The sequence below is a fragment of the Octopus bimaculoides genome, chromosome 1, assembly GCF_001194135.2.
Source record: "Octopus bimaculoides isolate UCB-OBI-ISO-001 chromosome 1, ASM119413v2, whole genome shotgun sequence".
NCBI classification, from domain to species: Eukaryota; Metazoa; Mollusca; class Cephalopoda; order Octopoda; family Octopodidae; genus Octopus; species Octopus bimaculoides.
Genome location: NC_068981.1, coordinates 5,715,035 through 5,729,791, shown reverse-complemented (window position 1 = coordinate 5,729,791; position 14,757 = coordinate 5,715,035). Strand labels below are relative to the sequence as shown.

The 14,757-nt window shown below is 39.9% G+C and overlaps 1 protein-coding gene across 4 annotated transcripts in view; it reads left to right on the top strand.

The window, feature by feature from the left end:
• Positions 1-14,757, top strand: part of LOC106875997 (synaptic vesicle membrane protein VAT-1 homolog-like) — a 90,931-nt gene that overhangs the window by 71,173 nt on the left and 5,001 nt on the right. For 2 of the 4 annotated variants that reach the window (XM_014924347.2, XM_014924345.2), the window contains 3 exons: positions 6,634-6,663; positions 7,692-7,721; positions 10,059-10,082. In XM_014924347.2, the coding sequence (XP_014779833.1) occupies positions 6,634-6,663; positions 7,692-7,721; positions 10,059-10,082 (84 nt within the window). The remainder of the gene's footprint in view (positions 1-6,633; positions 6,664-7,691; positions 7,722-10,058; positions 10,083-14,757) is intronic. The other 2 variants (XM_014924346.2, XM_014924348.2) reach the window with 1 other exon arrangement.

The following is a 14,757-nucleotide window of genomic DNA, read 5'->3' as shown; positions in this document are numbered from 1 at the left end:
ATATATATATATATATATATATATATATTATAAACAAGGGTTGAATGAGGATTCGTCCTTTAATTGGAGTAATTTCCAAAAGATTGCTAATGTTGATTCTTCATACTTTACTTTGGATTTACTGGTGTAAAATGGTGTAGATATGAAAGGTTATATAAGTATGTTAAGTATATGATATAAGTTATAAGACAAAGTTCAACAAATTCAATCATATTTTACATAAATGTACAGGAAGACAATAAATTCATTTTCAGAATCTGAGTACAATAAGAAAAAACAAGAACTTAATAAAGAAAAAGCTAGACTTAAGAACTACATGGGTATTGTTCTCGGAGTCATATCTATTTAAAACTTGACTAAACAGACATGACTCCTAGAACAATTACACAGTAAAAATTAGTAAGAACACAATACCAATGTAATTCTTAAGTCTACCTTTTTTCTTTAAGTTTTTATTATTTTTTTCTTATTGTGCTACTGAGTACTCTTTGACAACTCGGATTCTTAAAACAAATTTATTGTCCTTCCGTACAAAACGATCGTCTACCGAATTGAATAAGAAATAATTCAATCCACATTAACATCTAATCTCATCCATTTATGTAAAATATGATTGAATTTGTTGAACTTTGTGTTATAACTTAAATCATATACTTATATATACATATATATATATTTGCACATACATATATGCCTGCATATGTATTTGCACTAACATACCCACAAACACATACATGCAGACATACAGTTGCCCATGCACAAATGCAGATATGCTATACATGCACACACACATGCACAGGAACATATGTGCATCTGCACTTGTGCATAGATCCACTCATATGTAGACACATACACACATGCATGTAATCAGCGGCTGTCCAAAAATGTCAGTATGACACTATCATTCCAATGTGACCTGATGTTGCTAAAACAATGTACAATGTCTTCTGCCCAATTTTTACAGTTGTCACCTACTCTTCCCCAACCATCCTGAAACACTTGTTCATTATATTCACCTCTCACTCACTCCTTTTCTCTAACCATCTCCTTTACACACTTCCAACCTCTACTTACCCACATTCCTTGTTCTCCCCATCCCTAATCACTTCTACTGACTTTCAGTATCCACCCTGGCACCTCATCACTACAATTTTTATCTCTCTTTCCAGCCCTCATCCTTATTACTTCACAGCAACAAACCTGTTCGGTTCTGACCCCTTCTCTCATTCCACAGCATAAAGCTGCCTCTCTCCCTACTATAGCCTTACTCAAAAGGGGTCTTAGTCTTGTGGGTTACTTGACAACCTCACTAATGTTGGTGCCATGTAATAATAAAAAACAAAAAGCACCCAGCCCATACTGTAAAGTGGTTGGTATTAGGAAGAGCATCCAGTTGTAAAACCCTCGCCAAAGCAGACTTGGGAGAACAATGTAGTCCTTGAATCTGTTGGATTCGGTCAAACTGTTTCACCCATTCCAGCATGGAACATTATCATCATAATCGTCATTTTAACTTACATTTTTCTATGGTTGCATGGGTCGGACAGAATTTGTTGAGGCAATTTTTCTGCTGCTGGATGCCCTTCCTGTTTCTAAGTCATATTACTCTCCATGACCAGACATTGACACCAGACATTCCATGATGATTCCTGGCTTTCGGTTTACAATTCCTCAAGTATTTTTTTATTCATTTACTTGTTTCAGTCACTTGACTGTGACCATGCTGGAGCACTGCCTTTAGTCGAACAAATCGCCCCCAGGACTCATTCTTTGTGAGCCTGGTACTTATTCTATCAGTCTCTTTCGCTGAAACCACTAAGTTACAGAGACGCAAATACACCAGCATCAATTGTCAGGTGATGGTGGGGGGACAAACACACACACGCACGCACACATATATACGACGAGTTTCTTTCAGTTTCTGTCTACCAAATCCACTCACAAAGCTTTGGTTGTCCTGAGGATGTAGTAGAAGACACTTGCCCAAGGTGCCATGCTGTGGGACTGAACCTGGGACTATGTGGTTGGGAAGCAAGCTTCTTACCACACAACCAAACTTGTGTCTATAGAATATTTGACTGAGGTTTTAAGTTCTATGACCATAGACTTACTTTTCTTTCTCCCTAAATCAATACGTAAAGAATCAATATCACCCAAACCGATCAACTTCATATTTTTTGCTCTCCTTCAACAAACGACCTCTCTCTTTCTCTCCCTCTCTCCCTCCCTCTCTCTCCTCCCTCTCTCCCTCTCTCTCTGTCTTAATCGTTTTAATCCTTTACAAATACAAGTTGGTTTTCTTTTCTCTCAAGATGGTTTCCTCCAATCCCAAGTGACCTTATATCAATATGGACTCTATCAGCACCTGCTCCAACACACACAACCCTCAGATCTTGTCACCAACCTCCCCTAACGCTTGTCTTCTCTTTGACTAATCTCTCTCCGCATCCAATCCATAAGAAATAAATTTCTAACAGATGGCATTTCTTTGTTTATTCATCTATCTATTCACTTATTAATATTCTTTTATGCATTTCAGCCCAAAGGCTGTGGCCATGCTGGAACACCACCAGTGTTATCACCTTTTCAATGGCCATTCTTATGGGATTGTCTTTTGGTAAAAGAGGGAGTTCAGCATTGCTGCCCTCTTTTGAGTTTCTTTATTGAGGACATTGGACAACAACGGGTGAAAATTGTTCCTTGAAAACATCTACCCCAATTCCATGCAAATCTTTCAGATGTTTTGGCAAGGTATTAAATAACCATGGTCCCTTGAATCCCAAGCTATGGCAGTACATGGTAACATCCAGTGTAGGGGCTGGTATAGCTCTAAAAAAAAACAAAAACAGCTGGCAAGTTGGCAGAAGCGTTAGCGTGCCAGGCGAAATGCTTGGTGGTATTTCGTTTGTCTTTACATTCCGAGTTCAAATTCCGCTGAGGTCGACTTTGCTTTTCATCCTTTTGGGGTTGATAAATTAAGTACCAGTTGCATACTGGGGTTGATCTAATTGACTGTCTCCTTCCCCCAAAAAATTTCGGACCTTGTGCCTACAGTTGAAAAGAATATTTTTTTTTATCAATGAGCTAACAGCACAGCCAGGGCCGGCCCTAGAGTTGCTGGTGCCCGGCGGGGCAAACTGGACTTTGGTGCCCTTACAAGAATATTTTTTTTTAAACTTTCACAAGGAGGAAAACTGAGAATGTAGACTAAAAAGCAGATGGTACCAGGCACATGGTACCCAAGTTACCGGAACCTTGAGCTGGTCTTGATCACAGCAACATCCCAGTTCTGAGCAAATAAATGTATTGGAAATTGATTTTAAAACTATTCCGAATGACTAAGAAGAATGGTTTTATGTCGTTACAAAAGTATGGAAGAGCAAGTTCTAAATTTACATATTTCCTCCTACTTCACATCATTTCCTTGTTTCTTATCTTTTACTTGTTTCAATCATTAGACTGTGGCCATGCTAGAGCACTGCCTTGAAGAATTCTAGTCAAATAAATAGACTCCAGTGCTTATATATATATTTTTAAAGCCTGGTTCTTATTCTATCAGTCACTTTTGCCGAACTGCTAAGTTACAGGGACTTAAAAACACACGCACACAATGGACCTCTTTCAGTTTCTGTCTACCAAATCCACTCAAAAGGTTTTGGTAAGCCTGAGGGTATAGTAAAAGACACTTCCCCAAGATGCCATACAGTGGGACTGAACCCAAAACCATGTGGTTGGGAAGCAAACTTCTTACCACAGAGCCATGTCTGTGCCTATGGCTGCTCTCCACCCCCATCCCCTCTAACCTTCTCTCAAATACTCCACTGACCATCTCTCCACCAATGTCCACCATTCACTGCATTCACTTTCTGCCCCTATAATCTAACAGGCCACCACTCTCCTTTCACACTCCTGCAAACCCAGCCATCCTCATTTCTTTGTCCCTCTTTTTCTCCATCTTGTTGTGCCTTGAGGGTGGACCCTGACACTTTCTTTCCCATTCCTGAATGGTTCCTCTTCCCATGTCAGATTTTAATCCCTTACCATTCAGATTAGTTTATCAAATGTAATACTCATTCCTATTGTTTTCAATTAATCCTGCATTATCTTGTAGCTTTGAGATTTTGATGATGATGATTATCTTCATCATCGTTTAACGTCCACCTTCCATGCTGGCATGGGTGGGATGGTTTGACAAGAACTGGTCAGGCAGAAGCCTGCACCAGACTTCTGTGACTGTTTTGACAGGATTTTTACAGCTGGATGCCCTTCCCAACACCAACCACTCAACAGAGTGGACTTAGTGCTTTTTATGTGACAAGCACAGGCAAGGTCAGTTTTGGTAAGGTTATTACAACTGGATGCCGTTCCAAATGCCAACCATTCCATGAGTGTGGACTGGGTTCTTTTAATGTGGCACAAGCACTGGCAGGGTAACCAAGTAACTAACAAGACAAGAAAAAACTCTTTTGGGAGGGGAGGGGAGGCATTGGAGGAGGTAATCTTGTGTCAGATGATGAACAGTTATAGTGAGATAGAGAGACAGAAACAGGTGTCTTGGTGTAGAGGAAGTACATAATTACCTGGTTGGCGAGAGGGAGAGGGAGAGAGAGACAAAGTGACAGAGAGAGACAGACAGAGACAGAGATAGAGTGATCAAGAATGAGGAGGAGAGAAACAGGTGTGTTGCTGTAGAGGAGGTACAAGGTTACCTGGCAGGAGAGAAAGAGAGATCAGGAATGAAGACAGAAGCAAGTGCTCTGCCAGAAAGGAAAAACATGGTTATCCAACATGAGGGAAGTGCAGGAGAAGGAGAGAGAATGGGGGACAGCAGGATAAAGATGATGGCAAAATACTGGGCATGTTCAGTGATACAGTGAGACAGGGCATGGGTGGATTATGCAGGTTGGAAGCTAGTAGATAACAATGATACAGTGGCACAGGGCCAAGAAGACAGAATTGGGGAGTGAGAGGTAAGCGTAGTGCATGAAGTGGAAATGTGGGGAAGAGAAGAGATGTGAGAAATTTTTTTAAGTCTGGGTGGGACACGCAGCACTTCTTGAACTCATTTTCGCTGACGTGGGCAGGTATTAGTATATTTTTAGAATGACATTGTAGAGTAGGTAGGAGAGGCCAGATCTGGCCACATTGAACATAAAATGGGTAGAATATTTGAGCCAAGTATGACCAGTCTAAAAGCCAATGAGTTAGTCTCTCATCATCTGGCTCAAAGCCACATCTTTCAAAGCTACTCTTAGCTGAGGGAAGGGGTCTTGCCTTGCAAGTTACTTGGTGACCTCACTGGTGCTGGTGCCACATAAAAAGTACCCAGTCCACACTCTGTAAAGTGGTTGATGTTAGGAATGGCATCCAGCTATAGAAACCAAGCCAAAGCAGGTACTGGAGCTCAACACAGTTCTCTGGTTTGTTAGATTCTGTCCAACCCATGCCAGTATGGAGAACAAGAACATTGAATAATGATGATTAAACTTCCTGCAATGAACTCGAAGAGCGATTAAAATCTATTCGAAAGAATGATTTCTGTGTCATTTCAAAAAGAAAAATTTAATGGAGGTTTGTTAACAGAGTTGATTACTGTCATGCTGATGTGAATGCTGTGGACTCTTGGCCAATTTGGGTCATCAGGATTAATTAGTGAAGGACGATGTCGTTAGAGAGCACTGAACAAAATACCTTGTGATATTTGTTTAAGTACCTTTAAGTTCTTGGTTCAAATCCAGCCCAAGTCCCACTTTGCCTTTCTGCCAGTCGATAAGTTCTGAGGTGGATACAATGAATGTAGTACCCTTGACCATAGTACCTTAGAATATAGTACCCTCAGAATGTAGTACCCCATCCTGACCACAGTGTTCTCTATACCATGCATGCACTTTTGGTTATCCTTACTGTCTTCCTTTCACTCACTGCTGCTTTCTGTCCCCTTCTTTTACCCTTTTCTGACAAGTTGTAGTGTACCCGAGTACTGTAAAGAATAAGCTCGTTGTTGTTGTTGTTGTTGTTATGTGGTGAAACCTCATAACTTATTTTGCTGAGTATGATGGAAAATGTCAGCTGTCCACAGCCAGCAGACTAAGGTGACACTTGTTTTACTGGTCATGCTTCAAGAACCCTGCCAAGAATTCTTGCAGTTCCAAGCAATTCTGATTTTTGCAGCTGTTCTACCTTCACACTGGCACCAATCTTTTTCAGCCATTTTAGTCGTTGAGTGCTGATACTTCCAAGTACACCAATTACTATTCGTATCATGTCTACTCTCCTCATTGACCACAACCTTCATATTATGATTATTATTATTATTTTCATTACTGTTATTAAGGTGTTAAGCTGGCAAAATCGTTACCATTCTAGATAAAATACTTAGCAGTTTTTTTGTCTATCTTCATGTTCTAAGTTCACATTCTGCCATGGTTTGACTTAACCTTTTCTCCTTTTATTAGACAAGAATATTGATAATTTAATATTTTATTGGGTGTAAAGTTTGTCTTTTGTAAATCTTGATGTTTTTCTAGAATTAAATTCCATCAAATTGTCTTTAAGATGTGTTATAGTATCAAATTCCATTTGTATTTTTGGTTATGTTGCTTCTCATAACAATGAATTTTATTGTTGTTCCAGGCCCCATCTGAGAGCAGTGCCACAACAGTGGTAAGTTCAGAAGAAAAATACAAAACAGTGGTTTTTAAAAATGTCATCAATAATGAAGAGATATACAAATGAACCCTTTTGCTACCATATTTTTGTCGGAATACACTGTCTTTTTTTTTCCATTTAATTTTGAAAATAACTAAGAATTTAGTAAAATAACTTTGTTATTAAGCTGGCACTTAGAATGTAAATATGAAATTTTGATGGGTTTCAATTTAAATCATTTTGAAATAAGGAATTTATATCACAGAACTAAGCGTAGTTTCAGGCTGGTTCTTTGTAGCATCAGATGTTCTACTTGGGAGTTCTATCTCTCAGCTTTTATAACATTTAGTCAAAACTTCTAGAACCTTTAACAGGAAAATTCACAAAACTTGCATTCAAGTCTGCTATTATTTGGTTACACTATAGCTGACCTAATTGATAGAACCATGTTCTCATAGGAATTAATGGCTTTTCTGGTGACACAGTTAAAATTTTATAGCTGCCCTTTGCATTTTGTTGCGATATAGATGGGCTGCAGTCCTAAACTGAGGAGTCTAAATGAGATAGTTAAAAACCCGGCAGAATCGTTAGCATGCTGGGCAAAATGTTTACCATCATTTCATCCGTATTTACATTCTGAGATCAAATTCTGTCAAGGTGGACTTTGCATCCTTTTGGTGTTGACAAAAGAAGTACCAGTCATGTACTGGAGGTTGATGTAATCAACTTACTGCCTCCCTTGAAATTGCTGGCCTTGTACCAAAATTTGAAACCTATATTTTAACATGGTTGTCTCACATTTATTAATTAATATTTTACAATGATTGTCTTACACCTATTAATTAGATGGTTATGATTAAAACCCCATAACTAACCAAAGAAGATTCTTTGTGTAACAACTTTATTCAGATTCTAAATAACTAAATTCAATTCCAGAAGAAATATTCTAATTTTCATTTAAAAACATTTACATTTTTCACCAATTTTGAAATTAAATTTTAAAATGTTTCATCTTATTTTTTTGTATATTTAATTATTTCTAGGCCAAGAGTGAAGAAGACACTGGTGCTGAGGTAAGAAAAATTTTCTCCAAACTTCAAAGACGTAAGATCTAATCTATCATTACTTTAGCATTGTTGATGCTGGCATGTGACATTCCATGTGAAAACTGTAGCATAATGCTCCATAGAGCAACTGCAGCATAAGGCTTCCATGTGAAGACTGCAATATAATCCTCCATGTGAATTGTTTCTGTGTTCCTTTTTGTAACAACCAGCTTTTTCTAGATTTCCTTATATTCTTCAGTTTTCCTTCACTTACTGCAAGTACCATTAACTAACCAAAGGTGGGCACTGTCAATTGAAAAGTTAACTTCGTTAACTGTTGATCCATTAACCAAAAAATTAACTTTGATAACTGTTAATCAGTTAATTCTTTAAAAGTGTGATAAAAGTTATTGATAAACCATTAACATTAATTTTTATTATAGAAAAAAAAACAATCGGGTTTTTGCTCTAAAACCACCTTTAAAAAGAGCCAAAACTATCAAATCTGTTACGGAAGTTGACTTGAGTTAACAGCAGTTAATTAGTCCAATAATGATTTTCACAGTTAAATCGTTAACAAAAATGTTAACTTTGTTGATTAATGGTTTGGTGCCCAGGTTTGTCACTAACAATTTCCATTATATACAACATAAATCATTTGACCATTAATGCTCAGCCCGAATGTCATTGGCATCCCACCCAATGTCCATTAATGTCCAGACACTCATTTGAAAATTCTGTTTAAACAATTTTTCAACAAATGTTCTTCTCTAGGTTTCATTAAAATTAGAAACCAACAGAGGCAGCTGTACCTTAAGGGATAAGGGGTTAGAATATAAGAAAAGGGGCCCAGAGCAGACCATGTTGCTTGCTGTTAAAGAGCTACCTACAAGGTTACCTTCATTTTAGAAGAGGACGGAGGTGACGAGGACAGAGTTGGGAAGAGAATGAAAATAGTGGGGACGAGGTAACAGGGTGGACCCTTAAGTTATGAGGGGAGTAGAGGAAAAGAGAATAAAGTGTGGGATGATAGAGGCTAGGGGATGGGTCAGGTATAGTTAGGGATCAAGAATGGGTGAGGAGTAGGATGAGGTTTCAAGTTTTGACACAAGGCTAGCACTTTCAAGGGAAGGATTGAGGCAATTACATCAACCCCAATACGTAACCGGTACTTCTTTTTATCAACCTTGAAACGATGATTGGTAAAGTCGACCTTGGTGGAATTTGAACTCAGAACCTAAAGACTGGCTGAACTGAAAAATGCTGCTGAGCATTTTGCATGATGTGCTAACAATTCTGCCAGCTTGTCATCTTAGGAATCATCATCATCGTTTAACGTCTGCTTTCCATGCTGGCATGGATTGGACGGTTTGAGTAAGGGCTGGCGAGCCAGAAGGTTGCACCAGGCTCCAATCTGATCTGGCAGTGTTTCTACAGCTGGATGCCCTTCCTAACGCCAACCACTCTGAGAGTGTAGTGAGTGCTTTTACGTGTCACCGGCATGGGAGCCCGTCTGGCGGCACTTGCAATGACCATGCCCAAAATGGTGTTTTTAACATTCCACTGGCACAGGTGCCAATCGGGCAGTACTGTCATCGGCCACGACAGTGGTTTCACTCACCTCAACAGGTCTTCACAAGCATAGTTTGTCCAATGATTGAAGGGTACTCTTAAATGGGCTGGTTACACAGCACTGGCATAGGCCACGGTTATGGCCTCACTTGGTTTTCCAGGTCTTCTCAAGCACGGCATATCTCCAAAGGTCTCGGTCACTTGTCATTGCCTCGGTGAGGCCCAATGTTGGAAGGTCATGCTTCACCACCTCATCCCAGGTTTTCCTGGGTCTACCGCTTCCGCAGGTTCCCTTAACTGCTAGAGTGTGACACTTCCTCACACAGCTGTCCTCATCCATTTGCAACACATGACCATGCCAGCACAGTCATCTCTCTTGCACACCAGAACTGATGCTTCTTATACCCAACTTTTCTCTCAGGGCACTCTCACTCTGCCGTGTATGCACACTGACAGAATGATAAATAAATTTTTTTCTACTCTAGGCACAAGGCCCAAAAGTTTTGGAGAGGTGGGGGCCTGTTGATTAGATCAACTGCAGTACGCAACTGGTACTTAATTTATCAACCCCAAAAAGATGAAAGCAAAGTCAACCTCGGCGGAATTTGGTAGAATGCTAAATATATGTTGAAGGGGAAGCTGGAAAGAGTAGGTGATGACTAGAGACTGGGGTGGATAGGGAGTGAGGGGTTGGCAGAAGAGAGTAGGGGATGGCTGACTGTAAAGAAAGGTGGGGCAGATCTCTCTCTCTATGTATGTATTGATAGATGCCACTTGTCTCTGTATTTCTAGCCACCAGACACTGGCTCTGATGAAGTAAGTTTTTTCTTTTCACTTTTGATTTTGTTTTTTGTTTTGCTTGTCTGTTTCACAGCATCATCTATTCCTTCCCCCCCTCTCAACTTATCTCTGCCCTCTCTCTCCTCTCTCCATCCTTCACCCTTTCCCTCCTCTCCCCCTCTCTCTCCCTTCTCTCTCTCTCCCTTCTCTCTCTCTCTCCCTTCTCTCTCTCCCCTATCCTTTTCCTTCTCTTCCCTCTCCCCTTCCCATTCCCCCTCTCTCCTCACTCTTTTTCACCCTTCATCTCATCTCCTCCCCCTCCACAATCTATTCCTCTAATCCGGCATTCTGGTGCACCAATTCGTTTCAGCATGTTGTGGGTTATCTCCCTTACCTTTATTTGGTCCGCCATTTTCTTCACTGTTTACTTCCCCTTTTACAAGCACAGTCTTAATTAAGCGATCCAATTAATCTCCTTCCACTAATTAAACCTTTCTCTATTTTTTTAATATTTTTACTTTGGGCTGAATATTTCTCAACCCCTCAATATTTTTTCAGTAACATTTCACTTTACGATGAGACAACTAAACTAACCGATCCTGCATAAACAATGCGATTAGGTTTAACACCATGCACGCACGCACGTACACACACACACACAATCGCAGCACACACACACACACACACACAATCACAACACACACACACACACAATCACAACACACACACACACACAGAGGGCTTCTTTCAGTTTGTGCTTCCCAAATCCACTCACAAAACTTTGTTAACGAACTAAAATAGAAGGCACCTTCCCAAGGTGCCCTGCAGTGGGACTGAACCCACAACCACAAGGCTGGAATGCAAAATCCTTGACCACACAAGCCATAGCTGCACCTATCACAGTTATGTTTGTGCCAATGTTTTTGCTAATGAAATCTGATTGATGAAAGTGGCTCTGACTACAAAACCTGACCAACATGTTTAAACTGACCAGAAGCAATATAATCACAACAGGCAGGGTGACCATTATGAAGCCAGGGAGGAACCAACAGTTCTAAACTCTGGCTAGATTGCCGTGTCTTCCTTGAGAAAATCAAGAACCATCAGATTTTAGTAGAGAGATTCATGGCCACTGATTCCTGTGTGTACCTTTAAGACAAAGGGATGAAAATAATGAAACGTACGATTTAATTTTACAGTTCTATATTTAAGAGATGAGAAATTATGTACATTATTTACATTCAACAGATATTTGTCCTAAGCAGCGATTGTGATACCCACCACGAAGAAATGATCAAGCTCAGTAACAATCTATTAAGCAACAACTACCCCAAAAATATACTATCCACTCCAATTATGAAGAAAAGAGGGGATGAAACCGATAAACTGTCCACAGTCTGTCTATCCTGTGTGAAAAGCCTCTCTGAAAAGATATGCGGCCCATATGACATCAGGACAGTATTCAAAAGTAATACAACACTTCACAAATATCTCCTTCAGGTAAAACCACCAATAGAAGAGAATATGACCAAAGACTGCGTGTCCTCCATCCCATGCAACTGTGGTAGGTTATACAAAGGCGAAACATGCCTTCCCCCTCAAAATAAGGGTAGACGAACATCGCAAAGCTGTGACACGGAGAGATATTGATAAATCGGGTATAGCTGGTCATGTATGGGAAAATGGAGACCACCTCCCCTGTGGGATGAAGTCAAAATAATAGCCAGAGAACACCACTGGAAAATACGAAAACTAAAAGAAGCAGCACATATGTTAGGACACAACAACGTCCTAAGCAGACTGAGTGCAGATATGAGCAGCATATGGGAACCGGTTTTAAGGAAGGATAGGAAAATATTAGATTTATAAGCCCTAAAATTCACCCCATAATTGCCCACGGGCATATGGCATAGTGGTTAAGAGTGCGGGCTACTAACCCCAAGATTCCGAGTTCGATTCTAGACAGTGACCTGAATAATAATAATAATAACATCGAAAAATACCTTAGGAATGAGAACCCAGGTTCGAAATTTCCCCAAGACACCTGATGAAGGCTGGAGGGTATATCAACCGAAACGTTGTGTTAACAACAAACAAGATGAGGACGAATGTAAATAATGTAGATTTAATTTTAGTTTTAATCCCATTTAATTCTTATCAATTTGTTAATTTAACTCTGGACAGGTAACTGGTCACATATTTGGTTAACTTTTAATTGGAGGTACAGTTCTACAGATAAACATTCTTTCTTATGCAAGAGTGGCTGTGTGGTAAGTAGCTTGCTTACCAACCACATGGTTCTGGGTTCAGTCCCACTGCATGGCACCTTGGGCAAGTGCCTTCTGCTATAGCCTCAGGCTGACCAAAGCCTTGTGAGTGGATTTGGTAGATGGAAACTGAAAGAAGCCTGTCGTATATATGTGCGTGTGTTTGTCCCTCCCCTCCCCCAACCATCGCTTGACAACCGATGCTGGTGTGTTTAAATCCCCTGTAAATTAGCAGTTCAGCAAAAGAGATCAATAGAATAAGTACTAGGCGTACAAAGAATAAGTCCTGGAGTCGATTTGCTCGACTAATGGCGGTGCTCCAGCATGGCCGCAGTCAGATGACTGAAACAAATAAGAGTAAAATTAAATGAACTGCCCCAGGATATATCTTTCTGGTTCTCTTCAGTCATTCAGCTACAAACAAGCTTTAATTCAGGGGTTTCCAACCTTTTCACAGGGGTTCCCAACCCTTTTATTTAAATGAGTTTTCCCACAGACCCCTTTTAATATACTTATGTATGTATGTATATATGAAATTTTGAATTTAGTTCACGGACCCCCAGTACTACCTTTGTGAACCACCAAGGGTTCACAGACCCCAGGCTGGGGACCACTGGTTTAATTGAAATGTTATGAATTTTCTTTGCACTGAAATATTTTGACTGTGTGGTAAGTAACTTGCTTCCCAACCACATAGTTCTAGGTTTTGTTCCTATGCATGGCACTTTGGGCAAATGTCTTCTACTATAGCCTTGGGCCAACCAAAGCTTTGTAAATGGATTTGGTAGTTGGAAACTGAAAGAAGCCTGTCGTGTGTGCCTCATTGTCTTAACATCACTCTATAGTTGTAAATGGCTGTCACTGTCATACAAGCTGTGTCGTTAATTTCCGGTGTGCTATGACGACATATCTAGCCATAGAATTTTGTTTGGAAATAAGTGATGATTGATGACAGGAAGGGCCATGCAGTCCTAGAAAATCTGCCCCAAATAAAGCACCATTTGACCCATCAAGTATGGAAAAAGGGACCAAAAACATTTGTTTACATGAATGGTTTAACATATTTCAGATTCACACCTGAATTATTGGAACAAATATTTTTTTTTTTACACTTGAATGCATATTTCTTCTTCTCGTAACCAATCAAGTGAGACGTCAGTATTTTCTTTCTTTCAGCTCAACCGATCGACGACTGCAACACTCTCTGTCTGCAATCACGACCTGTTTTGTTTTTTTCTTTTTCTAGTAGCAGTATTTAATTATGCAAAGTTATAATTACTAATGCAACTAAACTAATATAGGCTACGTTAATATGCAGAAATATACACCTCATTAATATTCACAAATACACAGCAGACGGCTAAAACACAGAATTATTACTGCAGCAGACCAAATGCTGAGCATCATTTCATCCATCTTTTCATTGACTTTACTGTTGACTTCTATCGTCCTTTCAATGAAATAAGTACCAGCTGATCACTGGGGGGTCAATATAATTGACTTACCCCCTCCCCTCAAATTTCAGACTTCGTGCCAAGATGTGAAACTCTCATTATTATTATAATGGTGTCCCCTGACTGGCTCCCATGCCAGTGGCACATAAAAAGTATTGTCCAAATGTTGCCAATGCCAGAACTGCCTGACTGCCCCCCCCCCCCATGCTGGTGGCACGTAAAAAGCACCCACTACCCTCTCCGAGTGGTTGGCGCTTGGCACAACCGCTGGCTCTTCAGACCTCAGTCAAACCGTCCAACCCATGGTAGCATGGAAAATAGATATTAAACGATGATGATGATGATGATGTGGTGAGCTGGCAGAATCGTTAGCATGCTGGAGAAAACGCTTAGTGGTATTTCACATGTCGTTACTTTCTGAGTTCAAATTCCACCGAAGTCGACTTTGCCTTTCATCCTTTTGGGGTTGATAAAATAAGTACCAGTTATGCACTGGGGTTGATATAATCAACTTAATCCCTTCACCCAAATTTCAGGCCTTGTGCCTACAATAGAAAGGTTTGTTATTATTATTATTATTATTATCATCATTAAGGCAATGAGTTGGCAGAATTGTTAGCATGCTGAACAGAATGCTTAGTGGTATTTCACCCATCGCTATGTTCTGAGTTCAAATTCCACTGAGGTCAACTTTGCCTTTCATCCTTCTGGGGTCAATAAATTAAGTACCAGTTGAACACTGGGGTCGATGTAATCAACTCCTCCCCTCCTCCAAAATGACTGTCCTTGTGGAGCAAAATTTGAAACCCTTATTATTATTATTATTATTATTACCTCTGCTTTAGCAAAGGCAGAGGTATTGTTCTCAGTTGTATTTGTTTGTTTGTCCATGGACAAGATATCTCAAGAACTGCTGGATGGATTCAGATGAAACTTTCAGAGATGTTTGGCCTCGTGACTGGCACAAACTGATTAGATTTTGGGATCGAT